The 21,570-nt window shown below is 40.5% G+C and overlaps 1 protein-coding gene and 1 long non-coding RNA gene across 2 annotated transcripts in view; one reads left to right on the top strand and one right to left on the bottom strand.

Moving 5' to 3' along the window:
* si:ch211-191a24.3 (tensin-3) overlaps positions 1-19,318 on the bottom strand; it is a 47,374-nt gene extending 28,056 nt beyond the window's left edge. Inside the window, exons 1-13 of the mRNA XM_051377941.1 lie at positions 19,195-19,318; positions 14,491-14,666; positions 13,917-13,967; positions 13,719-13,841; positions 13,561-13,625; positions 11,701-11,784; positions 11,446-11,558; positions 10,478-10,538; positions 10,301-10,376; positions 9,144-9,273; positions 8,793-8,858; positions 7,101-7,205; positions 1,591-2,499 (exon numbers count right to left, since the gene is read on the bottom strand). Of these exons, the coding sequence (XP_051233901.1) occupies positions 1,591-2,499; positions 7,101-7,205; positions 8,793-8,858; positions 9,144-9,273; positions 10,301-10,376; positions 10,478-10,538; positions 11,446-11,558; positions 11,701-11,784; positions 13,561-13,625; positions 13,719-13,841; positions 13,917-13,967; positions 14,491-14,640 (1,933 nt within the window). The 5' untranslated portion in view covers positions 14,641-14,666; positions 19,195-19,318. The remainder of the gene's footprint in view (positions 1-1,590; positions 2,500-7,100; positions 7,206-8,792; positions 8,859-9,143; positions 9,274-10,300; positions 10,377-10,477; positions 10,539-11,445; positions 11,559-11,700; positions 11,785-13,560; positions 13,626-13,718; positions 13,842-13,916; positions 13,968-14,490; positions 14,667-19,194) is intronic.
* LOC127350895 (uncharacterized) lies at positions 11,469-12,588 on the top strand. Its single transcript, XR_007880666.1, has 3 exons — positions 11,469-11,577; positions 11,672-11,807; positions 12,284-12,588. It is a non-coding gene; the product is annotated as an uncharacterized LOC127350895 (long non-coding RNA).
* Positions 19,319-21,570: the final 2,252 nt, after the last annotated feature.

Raw genomic sequence — 21,570 nt, 5'->3', positions numbered from 1 at the left:
GAGGTTTAAATCCTAGTTCAGTCTGAGTCCAAATGAGAGAGACAGAGTCAAGACTGAGACAGAAAGTAAAGAATGCTTTTGACATTACCAATGAGATGAGTTTTGGCAGCCAACAAGTGTTCTAGATGGATTTTGAATTAAACCGATTTCTGCTCGCTACTCAAGCTCGCTTTAGTGTTAAAATACAATCTTTGCTGGACTCAGTTGAGACCAACTAGAATCTGATCTGCTGTTGTTTAATCAGAAGTTACACAATGGATCAAAATCTGCTAAAGCTTTGAGCTCTTTCCTGTTATCAGCTGATGAGAAGCTTATTACCAATATCCCCGTTTAACAGCGTTTCGCAGTGTCAGACATCCTCGACTGAATCTTTGCTGATAAGATGGAACTCATTTAATCCCATTCAGCTGCTTAAAACTGTAAGTTCTGTAATAATGTCACTGGATCACTTCATCCTGACTCAGATTGGATTGATTGTCTTCGCACATATTTTTACTTCTGTAACCGTTTCTTCCAGCTCAGTATATTTCCATTCAAATAAGACAGACTGGAGGGTAAACACATCATTGTGTGTGGACCAGAGGTTTTGATTTTTATACTGGAAATATCCACCAACTGTTTAACCAAACGCTTCCACCCTTTCAGCAAACACCACGCGCACTAACAAACACACCTTCTGTAACAAACACAGATGTATTCCTCTCTCTCAGGTGGAGCTTTCCACAATCACGCAGCGCTTCGTTCCTTCAGTCTGGGTTATAAATGCTTCTCTGTGTGTGCAGGCTGAACTGGGCTCCACAATATAACAAGTTCAACCTACACGCTTCATCTGCCCGCCAGCTTGTTGGCACATGTGTATTTGCTTTAGCGTGGCATTTGAGCCAGTCATAATGTGACAGTGGAGTGTTTTATGTCTCTCCACGAGTGGAGTTGTGCAAAGGTTCTGTGCACTGTTATAATTAACCAGGCTAAAGGGTCAGTTTACCCAAAATACATACATTTCTAATCATAGTGGTATTTAGCAAAGCAGAAAATGTTGCTTTTAGAGGCTGAGGTTTTGTAATATCGGCCTCTTTAACATCTGCATCCTGAATCGACGGCCATGCTAGCGCCTCTGTGGCTCTGCGTTTGAGCTAAATGCTAACGTAATTATTCTGACAAGGACAATCTCTTACAACTGAATGTAAGAATCACTTCAGTCCTACAACAATGATAAATCTAAATGTTAAAAACGAACCGTTATTCATTTACATATCATTTTGTTAAAGCCACAGGGAGCCACTGGAGAGGAGAGGAAGAGCTGCAGGTTGGCTACCCAAATCTCACTCCAAGCCAGCAGGCTTCATCCTGTGAGGACCATGAAGGTCAGTAGAACATTTCACAGCAAATGATCAATAATTGACCACAGTGATCCAACGACCAGCATCACCTTCCCTAGAGCCACGCTGCTAGCAATGTGACTCTTTACACTGTTGAACAATTCCACCTTAAAGGGCCTGTGTGTATTTTGTAGCTTCTAGTGGTGAAGTTGTAGACTGCAAACAACTGAATACAGCTCAGCCTTCAATAGGGAATTTTAATTGGTCTTACCTGACTGATTGGTATTTCCCTTGTGGCTGAGGCCGTTGGTGTGGAGGGAGGCAGAGCGGCTCAAGGGGGCACAGCGGGTAGGAACAGGAACAAAGGTGGGGTCCAAATCCAAAATCAGCTGGTTCAGCTGCTCTATGGACTCATCAATGTCTGTGTTCAATGATGCCAAATCCTCTTCTTGGCAAGATGAAGCAAGCGTAGTACTGACAGACTGACCGTTGTGCGTGCCGTCATCGTCTCCCGGTCCTCGCTGCACCGCCTCCCTGCTGCTCATTCCTCGAAGTGGCGTGTCAGGAGCGACTAAAGGTGGCGGCCTCTCTTTTCTCCCCCTCTTCAACCTCGCTCCACCATCCACCTCAAGGTAGTTGTCTGTGACGACCTCAACCATCTGCTGCTGCTGAACCCAGGAGCGCGTGGAGTACTCAGTTTGAGTTCCAGGCAGGCTCTCGGAGGAGAGGGAGCAGATGCTGCTGGAGCTCGGCATGTCTAGACCCGAAGCTGCTACTTCATCCTCGTCATCTAGTATATCAGTTTCCCTCTCGCTGGACGAAGCCTCTCCATTGATGGTAAGTCCCAACCCAGACTCATCTCCAGCCACCTCCCCCTCCCCTCCGCTGGCGGCAAGCTCAGTCATGACTTCCAGAAGAGGCTGAGCAATCTCAAAGTCCACCCCAGCGACCAGCTTCCCTGCCAGGGTACTCTTGTCCCCTGCAGCCCCTCTCTTGTGTCCGGCTCCGGCGCGCCCCTGTGAAGCGACGGACAGACCCGAATCGCTGCTGCCTGATGGAGCTCGGTCACTGCAGCTGGGGCTGCTGGTGGTCAGGGAGAACAAAGCTCCTTCCTCACTGCTCTTCTTCCTCACTCTGGAATACAAACTGCCATTTCCAGGGTCCAGGACCAGAGGTGGAGCTGTGAAGACAACATCACTGTGGTCAGTGAAAGGTTTATAACAGATGCTAACATGGTCTACTGAACCAAGAGTATAGGTTTGATGAAATCAGAGTTCCTCAGCCACAAAAAAACAAACATATATATATATATATATATATATATATATAATATTCAATCATTGTTATATTTATGTTCTTTTCTGCCTTCTCCCTTCTATTGATATTCAATTCTAGCGTCCACTGTACATCAGAATATAAATTAGGGCTGCAACTATTTTCTTTCTCAATTAATCATTTGGTCTACAAAATGTAAGAAAAATAAATCATTTATTTTTTGGCATTTCTTTCTCTGGCATTTCTTTCTCTTTAAAAAAATTATTTAAATGATAAATTCATTATCAGAACTGTTTCCAATGAATTTCTTCTTTCCATCGACTATTCATATCTAGTTTCTAATTCATTACAATTAATTTTTCACCAAAAGTTGTGCAACAATTCCACCGAGCAGTGGTAATGGCAGAACCTTGGAAGCAAAAACACGGTGGAAAAGGTTTCACAATCACAAAGCAGTGACCTCATGGTTACACTTGAAGGTGATGTAGACGAGTACACCAACATTTTTTTCTATTAACTCCTGTTTTCTCTAGAAAGTTCAACTAAAACTAGAAATCCCAGCTTTGTATTGAAGATATTCGTGTTACATGTGACCCTCTACCTGCAGCACTACTGTATCTGATTCACTAAGACAGACACACACACACACACACACACACACACACATGCAACACCTGTTGGACCAGAGCCATCCCTCCAGACACACTCCATGTAGATAACACAGAGCCTCTTTGTGCAGGCTGGCGGATGCATACGTGTGTATGTGCGTGTGTCACGCAAAGGACGTGTCTGTCACAGCGCTGAGGTCAGATAAAGCTGATTACACACTCTCTCTCACACACACAAACACACATCTGTTATACTTTAACTGTCTGCAACAACAAGCGTCTGACAGCAAGTTAGTTAGTTAGACAGAAAATAAATCTGCAACAATTCTGATAATGATTTTAACTGTTTAAGTGATTTTATAAAAGCAAAAATGTGAAATCTTTCCCTTATTTGAGCTTCATTATTGGAAGATTCGCTGCTTTTTGGTCATATATGTTAGTAAACTGAATATATTTGGCTTTTGGACTCATATTTTCAGACATTTTATGGACCAGATCATTAGACTTTATCGTGTTATAACAAACAGAGCAACTTGTTTTCTGATAAAGCTTGTTAGATTCAGATGAGATAAGACTGCCTCGTACAGTGACTGCAACAATACATACAGTGCATGCATACCAGAGCTGTATGAGCACAGCCTCTTAAGTCCAGAGAGGCAATAAAACTCAAATACCAGACATGCATGGTAAAACCTCACAGCTGGTGTATAAGGTCTCTCACACACAGATGCACAGAGCGTTCGCAAACTCACAAATACTGTAAAACAAAACAAAAAACCTGCAGAATGAACAGAACTTGCGATAAAAAGACACACAAACTAGCATTAAAAAAAAAAAGCTGCTTACTGCTTCACCGGCACTCAGGAGCAAAACTTTCACTGTTCCCACTGCAGGCTAGAAACAGGATGGAAACGCTTGCTGAAGGAGTCAGAGAAAGAGGAAAAGAGAAACAGATGACAAGCTGAAAGGAGAAGAGGGGCAAGGACGAGGGCAGAATGAAAGGGATGAGGGGAAAGAGGGAAAAGGGAGGCTTAAAAGATTCAGACCCAGCTTGAGTTGAAGTCTCTCCTCTTGCTGTCGTCCTCTCTGTCTCTCAGGCTGCCACAGGAAGACAAGCAAAGAACATTCTTTCTCTTAAGGTGCTAACAGCCCCCCGTGTCCCCCCCTCCTACCGCTCTCTCTCTCTCTCTCTCTCTCTCTCTCTCTCTCCCCTCTCTCATGTCACTGCTTCCCCGCCTGCCCCGTCCCTGCACTATGAATCCCCGCCTTCACCGTCACTATGAAACTAGCCTCACTCTTCCTCCTCCTCCTCCTCCTCCTCCCCCCACCCCTCTGCATCCTGTCCCGGCTGACACAGGTAGGCAACGCCGTGGAGAGAGTGAGTGCGGTCATGCGTTTCTAATGTCCGACTTAGGGGTGGGCGGTGTGTGTGTGTGGGGGGGGGGACAGCAGCTGAAGGAAACTGAAGGGGGAGGATCAGTCACTGTGAGAGCACATACGTGCATACAGGTGGAGGAGTTTGTGCAACACTCATAATGCACTTTCAAGAAAGGAAAGCACAAGGACCTTGAGCTGGCCAAATATGGAGAGGGGAATGTAAACATGGGGGCGGGCTCTGGAGGGACTTGTGTGCAGAAAGGGGGGATGGGGACATATTGGACACATTGCAACTTGAACCTGAAAGCAGCAGCTACAGGAAAAAAAGGAGAGACAGAAGAGCAGATAAAGGGAAGAAAAGAAGAAGATGGGGAGATGGAGTGATACAAGTAGCATAAGGTAGAGGGGGGGGGGATGTGAGTGGGCTGAGAGCGTAAAGTAGAACCACCTGTGGTTGAAAACAACATTCTTGTGACTGGCTGCGTTGCTAACTGGCGGGCACCCCTCATTATGCTCATGTGCATGCGTGTGTGCTGGTGGTTAAACGTAATGGTAATGGCCATGTGTGCTCGAGTCCAATGGCAGCGACTGTGTGTGTGTGTGTGTGTGTGTGTGTGTGTGTGCCTTTACGTGCCCCAACGATCGGTCTATCTAAATTACATGGCTGGTAGAGCATATTTAGCAATGGCATAAAACAGCTGGAACTGGAACCTCAACCGCTTTAAGTGATTGTTTCAGCTGTCTGGATGTGTGTGTTTTTGTGTTGGTTGTTTTTTTTTCTGTGTGTGTGTGTGTGTGTGTGTGTGTGTGTGTTGTACGCTTATTCTAACCAAATGGAAACTCTTTTGTAAAACAGCCGCCTCCAAATAGGTCTGGCGGCTGTCTAGATTGTCGTTACACCCATTCCCAGGAACGTGAAAGAGGCCTTTGTGACCACAACAGTTGTAAGCTGTCACACCGATGACCAGACAGTTATCCACAGCACTGACCACTGCGAAGGCCAGAGTCCAGAGACCTTCTCAGAGACTGAATCAGCGCCCACAGAGCAGCCAGAGATACAATAAGTCAATACATTTCCGGTCACTTGGGGGCAGAAAAACTAAAAACAAACCCTGACATATCCATGACATAACAGAGCGGCGTGATCATTTATTTCGGGTCGTGTTTGTGTCCACCTGATGGATTATTCGCTCTCCTTTTAACTCTGTTTATGGTCTCCACCAACTCCAGAGGACAAGATGTCTCTCTTTAGCTAATAGATGTTGCACTGTCTTCACCAGCTTGTTGCTGACTGTGTATATCTGCTGTTTGGTGCTGAGCAGGTAGCGTACAGTGCGATTGACTGGAACTGGACAGTAAATGTGTCGTCAAACCAAAACTTTCTGCTAAAAGAGGCAAAAAAGTTCAGCCGAGCTGCAGAGTTGATGATTACATTCAGTCTTTTGATCCATTTGATATAAACTCAACACTTACTGAAGATTTTCCAGAGCTTTCAAGCTACTTCTCATGGCTGTCGTCAGCGGACTTATGTAATGAACTGCACGTGTGCAGTAACGAGACAAAACTAACCCAACTGTCTTAAAACAGACACGTTTCTAAATCAGAACAACAAAATAAAGAATTATTACTGAACACAGTGTAGAAACAGACGACTCTAAGCTAAGTTTGACGTCTGTTTTGCAACTATCAGAAAAACATGGCATCGATAAAAGGGATTAATAAACTCTTCTCAACTGGAAACGGTTCTCGATTCCCATTCCTGGACGCAGGCAGGAAATTTGCATGAAGGTCAACACAAACAAACATGGAGGTCAGCGAATGTGACACAGAACGGGGTAATTATGAACAGGAGATAGTCCAGCATTGTTTTGTTGTTGATCACTCTTACTGTTGTCTGCAACTGTTGTTAGAAGATGTTTTCTATTACTATTCTATACTATGAATCTCTTTTTAAAAGGAGAATCAGTTGAGTATCTGATTCAAAATCTAATAGGAATTAGGTCAATTTATATATTTACCATTTTTTTCATTGAATTTAGAGAAAATGTGCTATATTGTTAAATGTATTCTGCATATGACTCAAACTTCTAGTATTTCAGAGTCGACTTCACAGATTTTCAGTTGCTAATTGCAGGAAAAACCCATTCAAATATCTGAAACTATACAGCAGACTTTGCCAAATTTCCAGCAGAAATGTAAAATACACATCAGTTATTGTTAATGAGGTAAAATAAATCTCTGATTGGGTCTTTTAAAAGTCAGAACCAAACAGCTCTGGACTCTGGTTTTCCCAAGAATGCCACACTCAGACAACTGAAGGTCACTGTTATGTTATGTTATATTTATCTCCCCCTAATGTGCTGTATCTTCAAATATCTGATCTTTATCTCAAATCCTGTCTGATAATGAAATCAGAGACACCGCAGGAATTCAAAACAACAGGAAAAGAAAGTAAAACAGAAGGAAAAGTGTGTGCGTGGGGGGGAATTCCTGATTTTAAAAACCTTAAAAAGCACCTCACCTGTTTCAGGAGGAGACGTGTCTTGATATGAATCCCGTCTCACCAAAGGGTCCAAGGTGTCGTAGTCCACCGTGACGCCGTGTCCGTTGTGCCACAGCTCTCTGCCTACACGTGGAAATGACAAACAGACCAGCAGACAAAGAGGCAGCGCTGGTCAGGAGTCAGTTAAACAACAACACTCACACACACACACACACACACACAGTCACCTACGTGTGAACACACAACAACAGCAGCTGATTCTAGATCTCATTTCAAATTGGATTTAAGGAATAATGCAGGCTTTAATTTCCCGTCAGTGTCTGTGTGTGTGTTTGTGTGCCCTGGTTTTCCCCCGCCTGCCTGTTTCCCCCCTGTGTACAGTATCTGCAATCTGAATTCCTGTCAGATGTGTGTGTGTGATAACCCCGCATATTACTTCCTGTTGAGAGGCGAGGAGTGTGATTGTTGGTGCTGAGGGCCAGTTTTGGCTCTTGGGTCCTCTTGCTGGTGTCCAACACTGCCCCCACCTGGGTGACTGTTTGTTGAACTCGATGAATGTGTTTTTCATTCATGAGTTTGTGTGTGTGTGTGTGTGTGTGTGTGTGTGTGTGTGTGTGTGTGTGTGTGTGTGTTCAAACTGAGTCATTTCTGTCTCTTCTGCTTGAACGAGGAGACACAGTGAATCTTGGTGCGCTCTCAGTTCATCATCAGCACCTGTAGCCCAAATAATGTGTCTGTGTGTCCAGGTGTTTGAATGCATCAGTTAGAAAGTTGGGGGTGATAACTCCCACTCATACTGTAGATACAGACAGGATTCCCACTCATCTTAAGAAATCATTTTCCAGGATCTTCTGGATGTTACAGGACAGCACTTGTTCACAATGGTAGTCATTGTTCTGGGCTGTTCTCACCACAATTGATTATTCCACTAAAATATTTTAAGGAAAAAGTATTTTTTTGGGGGGGGAAAGGTCAAATCTTTTTGGATAAAGTCATTTTTTTAGGAAAAAGTCAAATTTGTGAGGGAAAAGGTCAGATTGTTTGGAAAAAAGTCAAATCTATAACATATATATATTTGTTTACTCTTTTATTCTGAGGGCGGATATAATAAGCTCAGTGCCTCAAAGTTAACCTTCTGAATAACCTCTTCCACTGGGAAGAGGTTATTCACTCTCTTACACTCCATGTTGCCTGTTCAGAGCCTGCAGCACAAATCCGAATTGACTTCAGTTTTCCGGAAACTGTAACATGGATTTGGCCGCAGCAGAAACTAAAATACAATTAACATTTTCCAGGTAATTTTAATCAATTTCCAGGTGTTTTTTTCACAAGGGGCTGGAAGTAGACATTTCCTAATTGAATGAATGAATCCTAAGCCAAAAAAGTTAGGAACCTAGAGAACGCAGAGTTTGTAGCATTTTGTATACTGATCCTTAGAAACCTTCTGTTTTGAGCTTTATTCTACCTGCTAAACATCAGCATGTTAGTGTGTTAGCATGTAGCTCAAAACAACCAGAGCTGTAGACTCTTGTTTCCTTTGAATAATAAAAGTATGAAAGCTTATGCTGCAGATCCCGGATCAAAGCCTCTGAAAAACACCTGCATATTTATTCTCTTATTCTGACATCCAGTTCACTGTTTGCTGGCTCTGTGTTTGTGTAAGATTCATTTTTTTAAAGAAAAATCATCTTTTTCTGGGAGAAAGTTTACCTCTAATCTTTTCAGGGCTGTCAGAAAGCAGCAGCTCAACTTTTCCATCTTCTGGGAACCGAGGATCTGGAATATTAACAAACAAAATCAGACATCTGGACAGTTAACTTGGCCCATTGGACATATTTCCATGTGTACTTCACACCGGTGCTCCAGCACAGCTGATAAAGGATAAAGGGTCCAAGGTCAGTTCAGGTAGGTGATATTTACATTGGAGGGGGAGGAGGAGGAGGAGGAGGAGGAGGAGGAGGGCAGTAAAGGATTTATCGGTTACAGATTAAGGTTGATACCGTGGCAGAGTGGTGGTATCTGAAACAGCAGTTGGCAGTGATGGCAGCAGCTCATAAATACCTTCACTGGCACAGTCGAGGTCCGCCTTGAAGAAAGTGAGAGCGTGTCCGTGAACGAGGCCCGTGTGAAACTGGAGGCGGAAGACGACCTGACGGCTGTCCGACTGGCTGTTTTTATCATAACAAACCACCTAAAATCAGAGAGACAATGATGCTCCATGATGTCTGTTACATTCAGTCTATAAAGTCTATCAAATTTACAGATTTTAGATCAACTTTGAGTTGCGAAACATGATTTTGATGAGTTGTGTTGACATAAATAACGTGGAAAACTAGTTGGAACAAGTAAAATTTTCATGTCTTAAAAACTTGTTTATGCTTCTAATTATTAACTAAGTGGTTATTAAAAACACCTTTTTGATTGTAGAGGAAACATCAACATTAATTCATGAAGTTACCAAAAGTGCATCAGTATATTAAAGTTAAATTACTAAGAATAGATTTTTTTCCATATTTAATTTTATATTTAGAATTTATTTGTATTATTATTGATTTATATACACAATATTTAGATTTTTCAAAAATATATTTTGTGGTTTATATTGTTATTTGTGTTTTATAACTTTTCAACATTTAAGACATTAAAAAAGAACAAACAGATGGTAACACTTTATTTTAATGGTCCACTTCTGAGTAATTTTGTGAATTATTTCCAAATATATTCTGGAAAGAATTATTAAATTTGGTGCTAAATATGGGAAAAAATAAAAAAGATTAATTACAAGACATTTTTGCACATCAGGTCATTCAAAAGTGTGGAATTTGTCTGTAAGCAAGCTTTTACTTCAATATATATGGAGAATAATTTCTAATAATATATCAATAAATTATATTTACTGTATTTTACTTGGAGTTCCTATTTTTCTTACTTTACTACCAAATTATATAGGAAAACTCTTGGAAAATTATGAGGAAATATGGAACAGATCCGTAAAATAAAACATTATAAATATGGGGAAAACAAAAAAGAACAAAGGAGAAGAAACTAGGAGGATAAAAAAATTTCTTTTGTTAGTAAAATAATTTATATATTCATAAAAAGGCAAGTAAATGGTGCAAGGTTAGCATCTAATGGCTCCTTACAGGATAAATAAATATAAATTAATTAATAAATAATGTGTCAGTAGTAAACCTCATAAAATGTACTTTCCCACTCACCATGATGTCCCCCTTGAGCAGCTGAGCCGGCTGCAGCACAAAGTAGAGCTGGTCTGTCTGGGCTGCATTAACATGGCTGTGACGGATATACACACACATTAACGGCTGTATTTTATTCTGAAAACTTCCCACCATGTTTAGATTTTATTATGCGACTTATCTGATGCAATTTCTTACTAGACGGCCGATGTGCAAACAGTTTGTAGACTCTGGTAGACTCTCAGGAAGAGACAACATCCTGGGAAGAAGACAGTATTTAATTATTAGTTAATTCATTAATTAAGAAATGTTCAAAATGGTTTAAGATGTATAAACTTCTGACATTTTTCCGGTTCCAGCCCTGACAGGTCTCATCATTTATTTTATATCTGACATTGTGGCCACGATTTTATTAGACCCATCTCCAGTAATGGAAGAAGTACTCATATATTGTACTTATTAAGTTAAGTTAAAGCTATTCATTCAATTTTTTACTTAATTTGAGTCTAAAATCAAAGTAATTTTTACTCTGATTTCAAGAGAACTCACAGATGGTCTTCATATAAAGGCATCAGTATTAAAGGTCCCATATGTATGATTATGAAGCCTATTCTATGTCATTTTGTTTTATTAATCACTCTATTTATTGCCAATGTGTAAATCGTACAAAAATCTGAACTTGCCCACTTTCTTGGTTGACTTCCCTACAGTGTGCAACACGAGCCAACGTTAGCTCATAAAAGTCCTAAAAGTCAAAGCTAACATTACTTAAACAAACTGGACTATATTGTGTTATTGTGGTTTTATTGCAAAGCAAATTGATTACTAGCTTCATCTTATAAAAAAAAGCTGATCTGGTCCCAGATAACGTTGTGAAGCGTGGCTAGGTTGCAGTCAGCTGGCTAACCTCAGCTTCCTTTTTTGCTAACGTTATCGTTATAGTAATATTATCTGAGTGGATACGTTAGTGGGCCAACGTTATATAAGTTATACCAACTTATATATTATGAGGAACGGTGTTGATTTAAGCCAACAATAACTGATTTCAAGTATTAATCTGGTAAACACCCCAAAACAGTATTAATACGTGACTTTAAGACTAGAAATATAAGCATCTTCTTCCTTTAATAAGATGAACAGATGAAGACAGCAGGCTTCCTCCCTACCTCCATCTGGTCTTATTTTGGGAAGACCGTGGAGAACAACACAGAGGAGGAAGGACGGAGACGGACACATCCTCAGTCCTCCCTTCAACATGCTGCCCAGCATCCACACATACCTGCAGGGCACAGAGAAAGGTATTAATATCACTTTATAAAAGGGATATATACCGTACTGTAGCTTTATTATGGTACTGAGAAGGTAAACCGGAGTTGACCTTTTGACCTGCAGTGATCCTGCTCAGTCCACGTTGGTCTTACCGTTTCTGTGAGGGCGTCATCAGAGCGGAGAGCTTGTCATTGTAGAACCTCCTCATGGCGAAGTGGTCGAGAGAAAGGTCTGCACTGAGAGAGACGCAGATATTCAGGTGATGATGCATGAAGCTCCCATGATGTAAACTTTCCCAGCCTCACACTCTTTGTGACAAATCATTTTCCAGGACTTTTTCCAGGACTTTTTTCCTTGACAATATAGGACAGCACTTGCTCACAAACGGTCTTAAAAGCTGCGTTTTTGGGGCGAGTGCGCACATTAATTTGGCCACAAGCTCATAAGAAACAGTCCAAAATCAAGTAGAAGTTTATATATTTGTTTTACAGTGATCACTGTGCATGTATTGATCAACCACAGCAACTGGAAAGATCTTGCTGTATGTAGATGTGAGACCTTTGCTTGCAGTTCGGAAAAAAATAGACTTGATAAGATGGCTGCAAGTCTTCTTTGCATCTGGTATATCTGAGTGAGGCAGGACCAGGACAACATACTGTTTCCAGAATATTTGGCCATTTTATTAAATTTCCAGGTGCTTTATGACTGAAAAACAAAATTTTCTAGCTTTTCCAGGTTTTCCAGGACATGTGGGAACCCTGAGAAAGCTCCAGAACAGCTACTACTATAAACAGACTCGTGGTGAGATTGATTCATCTCCGTTATATTTGAGTTGCAGCAGAAATCTCTGAAGCAAAAACTGGTCAAATAAAACTATCTGCACGACGAGATACAACTGAAGGTACATTTTTTTCTTTTGTAATTTGCGTGAATTGACACACCTTTGCATACCTGCACTTGCTCACACAAGCACACAGATCATTCCCAGAGAGGACGGACAATGGTCACAATCAGATATTTCTCAACACTCAGTCAGCTGTTCGGCCATGAACGACGTGCACACACACACACACGTGTACACCAACAGTGCCGAAACCCACCTGATCTTCCTCTTTTCTCTATTTTCACTGGCCTCAAACTGACCTTTCCCATCATCTCCCATTGTTAGAAATACTGTGTGGCCACATAAACCACAAACTCTGCTTTAAAAAAAAAAAGGCTTTTGGCTGAATTTAACACTGTTTTTGTGTCTTCTAGACTCAGACTCTGGCGTGCAGGTAAATTAAGAGTAGATAAATTCACTTGTGTCCAACAGCAACAGGCTCCCGGCCCTGAAAATCAAACAACAGTCTAGTTCAAAGTCTCTTCAATCAGCCGTCCTGCCCTTTGGCTGCTGGAGACGTACAGTAGATCAGCCTCTGTTCACTCTGTCTATTGTTCTGTCAGCGCTCTTTGATCTGCAAACACTTCCAGTTAATGTCAATACTGCGTCTGACTTTTACAGTTCCCACAAAGGAATGATTATGTGTGCATGGAAAGAACAAGTTATTAATTAATTTATCAATCAAACCAAAAGTGTGTTTCTTTCTACGGAAAAGTTCAGATTTCTGATGTTATTAGTGGAAAGTTTGGCCCTGCTGCTTCACTAGATGAAAGGTCTGTGTGAAGTCACACTAACGGCAGTGATAAGGCACCATTTTCTAATTTACAATGAAAATAAATTGATTTACTCTGGGATTTTTTATGTTTTCTTCATACAAACTAGTAAATATATATAATCATTTTATCTGATAAATATTATTAATATTTGTTTATTAACTGGCTCCGAGCCCCCTTTTATTTTTACAAAAGTGCTCTGCGGGATGGTAATTGGTAATCTATTAGTTTGATGAACACTGAAATATTTTGATAAATACCACATGGATTTACGCCAAATTTGTTTGGGACATTCGCGTTCCTGTCGTCCTCCCCTGTGTACCACTTGAAACAAACTCACATGGGGTCAGTGTTACCTGGCGGACATGTTGCTGAAGTGGATGTAAGAAGCCACCAGAACCCCGAGCCGGCCTTTACCTCCCTGTGGAGGACAGCCTCAGAGTCAGGATACATACATTGACAGATCAATTTAAAGATGTCAGCGTGTGCAGAGGAAATCAGTGCTGTCGTTTACCCGGCAGTGTAGCACCAGGACGTGCTTCGGATGGCTCTGCAGCCAGTTCTCCATCATTGTGCACACGCTGAAGATCTGATCCAGGTTGGGAGCCAAGAGATCCACCCAACCCGTGTCCAAAACCTGACAGATAAACCACAGAATACTGTAACAGACATCACACTGCGACATTTAACCTCTCAGATGGGCCGTCGTTACCTTGTGGTTCATTTGGGTGAGAGTGTCATTCTTCTGTGAGAGGTTGATGAGCTGAAGGAGAAAGAGTTGTTATCATACAACTGGTTTGGGAAGTGGTAATACACACAAAACTACCATATTGTGTCACAGCAAAAAAATCCAATGTATTGTAATACTGTATAACATTAAGAATTTCCTAAATCCATTCATACGTTATTATTTTGTGGCAATGTGGGAAAATACTCTGCATATAAATCTGATTTTCATACTTCAAAACATAGCACATACGTATTGTAAATAAAACTAGAGATTAAAACTAACACATTTAATAAATTTAATTTGGAATTTGTCAAGATTTTCAAAATAAATGTCTCCTGGAGAGAGGATTTTTGTGGAGTTTATCTGAATGAAAAGGGGGTTTATGGGTACCCATGACTCTCCTCTTTACAGACACTTTATGCTAATCCCAAGCATTTTTTTGCATGTGGTATAAATGTGTTTTATATGAGTACTTACTCATTCTGTTACTTTAAGCAGTATTTCTACATTGTGGTATTTCTACTTTTACTTAAGGCTTCTTCCACCACCGTCTCACCATGTAGCTGTGTCCATGCTTGGACTGCAGCATGTGAATAATCTCCTGCAGGTTCTGCAGGTAGATCTCCTCCGGACTCCCGGGGGGGCAGAATATGGTGATGATGCGTTCAGTGATGTAGGTCAGATCGACCCGCTGCGGCTTCTCCATGGCTGGGTTTCTGTCACATGGGCGCCCTGCGAAAGGAAGTGAAATGCCGGCTGTGAGAATGAAAGTCGTGGAAATTTTTTGAGGGAAGTGAGAAAATTCTCACTGCGGGTCAGCAGATGTTTGCGGAGCATTTATCTGAGCTTGTGTCGTATCAGCTGGAACTCCCAGCCAGGCAAATGTTTTCGGCCCACACAGATATGCGAGTTCAAGCCCGGTCAGCCTTATTAATCCTCAAATCCTTTTTACAGGATGTGATGTTAAAACAAAGTGGGGTCAGGGCCAAAAAAAAAAAAATTAGGAACTGAACCAAAAAGCTGAGTCACTGGAGCCCCTCACTGAACCTGTGACTGAAGGGGAGGTCACGATGAGTCACAAGAATAACGCTTTCCAAAAACACCAGATTGTAACCTCATTACTCACCCGCACAAAAACCACTGAAGAGAGTCTGACCAGGACAGAACATTGTGACCTTAGATCTGACTGCTTATTGTATTAATGGTCCTATAATTAGACAGAAAGGTTCATTCTTCTATAAAGCAGAAACATATCTGGTGTCAAGGACCCCCAAACTGATACACATCAGACTCGTATTTAATGAGACGTAGCTTCAGGAATCCCTGTCTGATAAGATTTAGTTATTCCTGGCAGTGAAGAGTGTGAAACCTATGTACAGAAAAGTCATTATTACCTTCTTTCATCACTTTTATCTAATGAAATTATTGTGAAATTATAATATTCCCCATTTTTGTGATGTTGAAAACCACTTTAAGTTTCAACTATGAAGCCGAGAGAACGAACCGAGTTCTGCCTCCTGATGAGGTTATTATCTGTGATGAGGTTAAAGGATCATGAAACTGCTCAACTGGAGATTTTAAAAACCTCAGAATTGATCATTTTATCAAAGGCTTTGTTCATGATATTGATACAAATGTCAGATAAGTTTTTTTTATCTTGTCTGACTTTTACTCTTAGCTACCACGCTAGCAGCTAGAGTGAGTGTGACTGTGTCAGAGGTGACAGTAATCTCTTTCTCTTTCTGGTTTAAAGTCAGATGAGAAGATTGATATCGCTTTCGTTTCATATGTATATCAATATAAATCAAATATTCAATACACGTGTAATAGCATTTGATGTGTTTTGTACGAAGCATAATGTGAAATTATGGAATTATGGAAATTATAAGGTTTCAAATTAATACATAAATCCATTTATTTTATTAAATGTAATTATTTATGTGCATACATATCAACCATTGGTCAAATGGGTCGTTTCTTATTGTTGAGCTGAGCCAAATGATCTGGCTCACAAAAAAAAAAGAGCCCGGGGGGAAAAGAATTCCCGTCAAGCACGATGCTCCTAACTGTTTCTTTCCACCAGCTGACACAGTGATGACAGTGATTCGATTCAGAGCTCAGACACTGACACAGAGATTACTCTGGAGGAGGAGAGGAGGTTAAAAAAACTAATTTGCAAGCATTAAAGAAGCCAGAAAGAAGAGCGGAGGGAGGGACAATGGCACACAGACACAAAAACATCTAACTAGCCTCACCAGTTCCATCAAATGTGCTGAATCTGTGGTTTCTTTTTTAAGAAATGAAAACTTGCTTTTATAGGTTTTATAAACGCTCTCTCTTTGCCTTTGTTTACTGCGTACTGTGCATATGTGTGTATGAATATATACGTACAGTGTGTATGTTCACTTGTATTTTATATGCGTACAATATTTGTTTTATCCAATATGTGAAGCACTTTGTAACCGTGTGTTTAAATAAAGTGCTACAGAAGTAAATTATTATTATTATTGTTATTATTTCTGGAACTTTTTAACTGTTTTAAATGGCAGATCGGTCATTGAATGTATTTTATATGACCAAAAAGCTATTATTTTGACCTTTTAACTCCCTGAAGAATGTGACATGCTGCCACATTCCTCTGTTAATCTTGGAGTGGATCGTTCTGTGGTATCTGGGCTCTGTGTTACCATATGGGCTGGGGGCAATTACATGCATGTCATAGAGCATGTCTATGGGAGACAGAGGACGGTGCGCAGTGAGCTGTGGTTAACCTCGCCTTCACCCTGACCGTGTGACCGCAGCAGAGTAAACAGTGATAAAAACCATTTTCACCAGAAGAACATACGAGAATAACCTATATGGGAACCACTGCAGCATGAATGAAAACACACTCCAGGTTTAATCCTGTCGAAGGTTCACACCTCCAGCCTCCAGAACGGGGTCAAAGAACTGATATATGGTCTTCTTAAAGTCACAGTCAAGATCATCTGATTATTATAACTCTTTGATATGAGTCATTATGTTGGTGACCCATTGTGGGTGCTGATACAGTGAATTAAAAACCCTGTGAACTGTGTTTTAACGGCTCATAATGTTTGTTTGAACACATAGAAAGTTGCTTTCCAGTCAGACAGAGGTCCATATATATGTTAATACAATAGTGCATAGTGCAGTGTGTGTATAAAGAATAATAAAGGATGCAGGATCCTTGGGTTAGATAAGTTATTGATTTTCATAATCCAGAGAAGAGACTATGAGTCAGAGTCATAAGAGTCAAAAATTATGATCAAAGTTGACTTTCAAGGTTCAAAATTTCATTTAAATCAATAGAAATGTTTTATTTATTCATATTAAGTCCTCTCTCTTCTAGCAGAATTATACATTTTGGAGTATAAATACATATCGCTGTGTATGTAAATAGGTGTATCAGGTGACAATCAGTATGAGTAATATCAAACAGTTATGAGTTAATTTGTTATTATCTATATCAGCACTGGCACTTCGATTCTGTGACCATGTCTTATATTTAAATGGGTTTAAATATGAGTTTCTGCTTTGTTTTTTTAAGGCAATATTTCACTAATGATAGGTGTTTATCAATAGTAAATAATAAATGTTTATAGAGTGCACTATAACGCATGTTATAGAGGCCGTTTTGCATGGATATGAATACAGATGTGCTTTGATATTTTGGCACAAAACGTTTTAAAAAAACGATGTCCATAAATCACCAAAATGTACCAATAATCAATAGTTTACTTATTAGGAAATATTCCAGTAACCATTATGCTGCTTTTTTTTTAAATTCCTCCTTTTTCTTTCATTTTTAGGAGGAAAGACAAGTGATAACAGAACAATCAATTGAACCCACAAAAATGACCATGACCTGATCCCTCACTGGCTTCCCACCGGCACTCGATGGAGCCCCAGGCCAGAAGCTGCCGAGGGCTGAACCCCCGGGAATCTACCCGGGAACCTCAATCGACACCTTACTGACTGAACAGCACCTTTAATTGAGGCCGAATTGGTACAAACTGCGAGTAACCAGCACATGTATGGTGGTTGAAGTGGTGCACGTGTGGTGTGCGGGCCTGTTGTGGTACATGTGTGAGAATCTTCTCCCTTTTTCTGTACAAACACGTGCTCCTCCTGTACTTCTGTTTTCGAGTGTTTCCTCTCTGAAACCGTTGCCAGGGTTGGGCAAACAATCTTAATGAGCGACTCACTCTCCAATTATATATTTCTGGCATGTTTTTTCAGCATTTTTAGACTTGCTGCGATCTAAATTTGTCGGAGCTCCGCCTGAGGAACCAAAACAAACGGAAGTGTGTGACTCAACCACACACACACACACACACACACACACACACACACACACGTTGCTATAGGGAGAGCTGCTCAGCAGAGTCCTTGAGCTCAAACTAGCCACATCTAATTATAGTCTCTATTTCCCATTTTAAAGGAAGGCATTCTGAAATGGATTAGCCATTTTTGTTTCTGTCTTTTCTCTGCTGTTGGCAGTGAAAAACATCCCCTGCCTTCTTGAGTGCAGCAGTAAGCAGCCGTCGATCAGTCGGTAATTCAGCTGTCTTGTCCATTTAGATCCTCCTCTCCTCTGTTCCTGAAAGCTTTTTATTAGAGCAGTAAACTAATCTCCATTCAGTCCACCTGATCCCCACTGAGGCTCCTGATCGAGTTACACAATCTCATTTTTTCATACAGAAATCCACCAGCACGGTGAGGTAATCTCATTTTATTCTGCTTGTTTCAAAAGTATGTCAATCAATTAGTGCCCATGTCACTTGATTCAAGGCATTTTTTTTGTTGCAGGAAGTTCATTTGCATTGGTAATGAGTGTAATTATCACACCCCCCACTGGCAGAGGGTTTCACTTGTCCCAAGAAAAGTAAGCTTTTAAGACTTAATGCGAGATTAAATGAGCCCTTAAAATGGACTGAATCCCAGTGGAAAACACGTCTCCTGGGGATCAGTGGGCTAATCTCCCCCCTCTCAGTGCATCTGCAGAGACCATTAATCCCCACTGAGATCCATCACATGTTCCTTTTTCTTTTACTGAAAGTGGTGGTCTGCACTAACACTTCAGAAGGAAAGAGAAACAATACGTCCAGTTTGTCCTACTTGAATGAAGTGGCTGAAAAAAAGTGAGCAGCCTCGTGGGAGGAGATTATAACTGTACTGTAAATCAGCAGCAGGAGACATATTAGACTTTTCAGACAACAGGAGGAGGAAATGGTCTTACCTTTGCTGATGGTGCAATAAGCCAGAAGTGAAAATCAGAGCAATTTGAAGTCTGATGAGTGAAAGTCTGTGTGTGTGACTGGTATAGAAAACAAGGTGGAGACTCGACAGGGGGAGGGAGGAAGAGAAAGAGAGTAAGAGAGAGAGCATGATCGACTGTACTGTCACAGAGCAGCTTGCACTTTGCCCTCTGTTGGCCTGCAGTGTGACAGCCCGGCATGTGAGACAGCTATACTGATCATACACTACCTCTCCTCTTATAAAAACACTCATTAGCACTTTAGTTTGCCCGCTACTCGATCTGTGCTCCACCACAAAGGGTTCACCAACTTTTTAATATCAAGGATGCAAATTCTTGTAGGTTTTTTTTTTATATCACAGACTTTAATCTGATAAGAGAGAGTAACTACACTGAGTCATATAAATCATTTATTATTATATTACTGTTCGGACTACACTCTTAGAAGTAGAAGAGTCTTGAGGAACCTCATAGTGTCGGTTCAGAGGGGCTTCACCTTCTAAAGATTTTCTTCAGCAAGGTTACGCCAGCTGTTATGAACTAAACATTGATGTGAGAATAGAACTGGTTTGAGGAACCAGCCCCTAAAACTGACCCTGCTTTGTTTGAGGGTTCAATTTTGAACTCAAATTATCATTTTTATTATTAAAATTCATATTGTTATTATGACTATATATTATTGGCTGCTCTTTGCCTTTATTGGACAGTTGCAGATGGATGGGGAAGGGGGGGGAGAGAGAGAGAGAGGGGGGGTGGGTGACATGCAGCAAGGACTCAGCCTTGGTTCATGCTGACACACAGATGTTTTATTTAAGTAGAATATAGAGCGATAATGCATACAATTCATTGCTGAAATAAATTCATTTATAGAATATTACCAATACAACTCACAAGTCAGGAATATGATACAAAGCAACAATCATAAAATATGTCATAACAATATTAGTAGTAGACGTTATAGTGGAAGTAATATGAGTAAATATGTTGAATTCAGTTACTCCTAACACCTCACTGTGGGGAAACTGTCGTACTTCTATGTGGATTAAGGTTTTATGTACAAAAGGTGTGGTCATCAGATAACATTTGAGGCTTTGTTATGGATTAAACTACGAAATAAAGTTGTTTAAATGATCTTCACTGTTACCCAAAAAATGCTGTCTATGCAGTAACACCTTATGTATAACAAAAAGTAATTAATAAATAAAAGTATAACACTGACATTTAATTTTACTTATGATACTTAAAGCAGGACTTTTACTTGTAATAGAGTATATTTGTATTTTCTTTTTTTCTTCTTTTACTTTGAATACTTCTTCCACCACTGACCCGTAGAGATAATATAATAATAAACTGTTCCTGAATCTCACTCCCACAGTGAGTTACTGGGCTCCAGGTGATGCAGCCTTTCAGCCACTAGGTGGCGCTAGAAGACGAGTTACAGCGACTCTGTGCTTCTGGTGCAGTGAACAGTGAACTATCGATAAAACATGATCAGATCATTGAACATATTCTTAGTTTTATCTTAAAATGTGACAGGTTGAGTCCAATAAACAACTAACTGAAGTTTTGTGATGCCTTCACAGGCTCATTTAAGCTCGTACTTTGTAGCTCCTGTAGTTGGAAGAAATACTGTTTTATTTATTTTTCTTTCTCCACAAGACTTTTTTTTTTAATTTAATCCTTCATTCGAGAGATTTATTAATTTGTTATATTTAAAAGGAGATCCAGAATCTGGCGTTCGGGTCATAAAAGTGAGTTTTCCTTTCTTACTGTGCTCTGGCGCAGATTAACAGGAAACAACACGTGTGTGTGTGTGTGTGAGGCTGATTATGCTGTGTGGGAAATATCCACAGGCAGTTTAAATATCCAAATACTGCATCCTAGCTTTACTTATTCAGGAAATGAACGTACTTCCCTGGTTGTGGTACTGGGTAGTTACAACTGTCACCGTGCGTAAAAGCGAGATCTGCTGTGCGTAAAAGCGCACACCGGTCAACAGAGTGAGAGCGCATCCTGCACACAGCTTTCCATCTCTCTTCCGCACACCAGTAAGCCCAGGACCTTAAGTTACTGACGGTATTAACGTTGATGTTATTACTTTGGAACAGAAATCTGATCTCGTAGCCTTCATATTAGGCTACAACATCATCTCATTCATATTTATTTTAGGCTATTTGTTGTAATAACGTTTGGGTTGGAAATATTATGGCACTCAGCAACCAAACAGCTGGAGCACAGCAACTCCTTATTCAGAAGTAGTGTCCAACGAAAATATGAATAATGGGAAATGAAATCATCAGATCCAGTTAACCCATTAAAATTTACCAAAGCCTGAATCGTCATATTCCACTTAATTTT

This window comes from Dicentrarchus labrax, unplaced genomic scaffold (genome assembly GCF_905237075.1).
Source record: "Dicentrarchus labrax unplaced genomic scaffold, dlabrax2021, whole genome shotgun sequence".
Taxonomy (NCBI): Eukaryota; Metazoa; Chordata; class Actinopteri; family Moronidae; genus Dicentrarchus; species Dicentrarchus labrax.
Note: the sequence above shows the minus strand (reverse complement) of the source record. Positions and strands in the feature narration are given on the sequence as shown.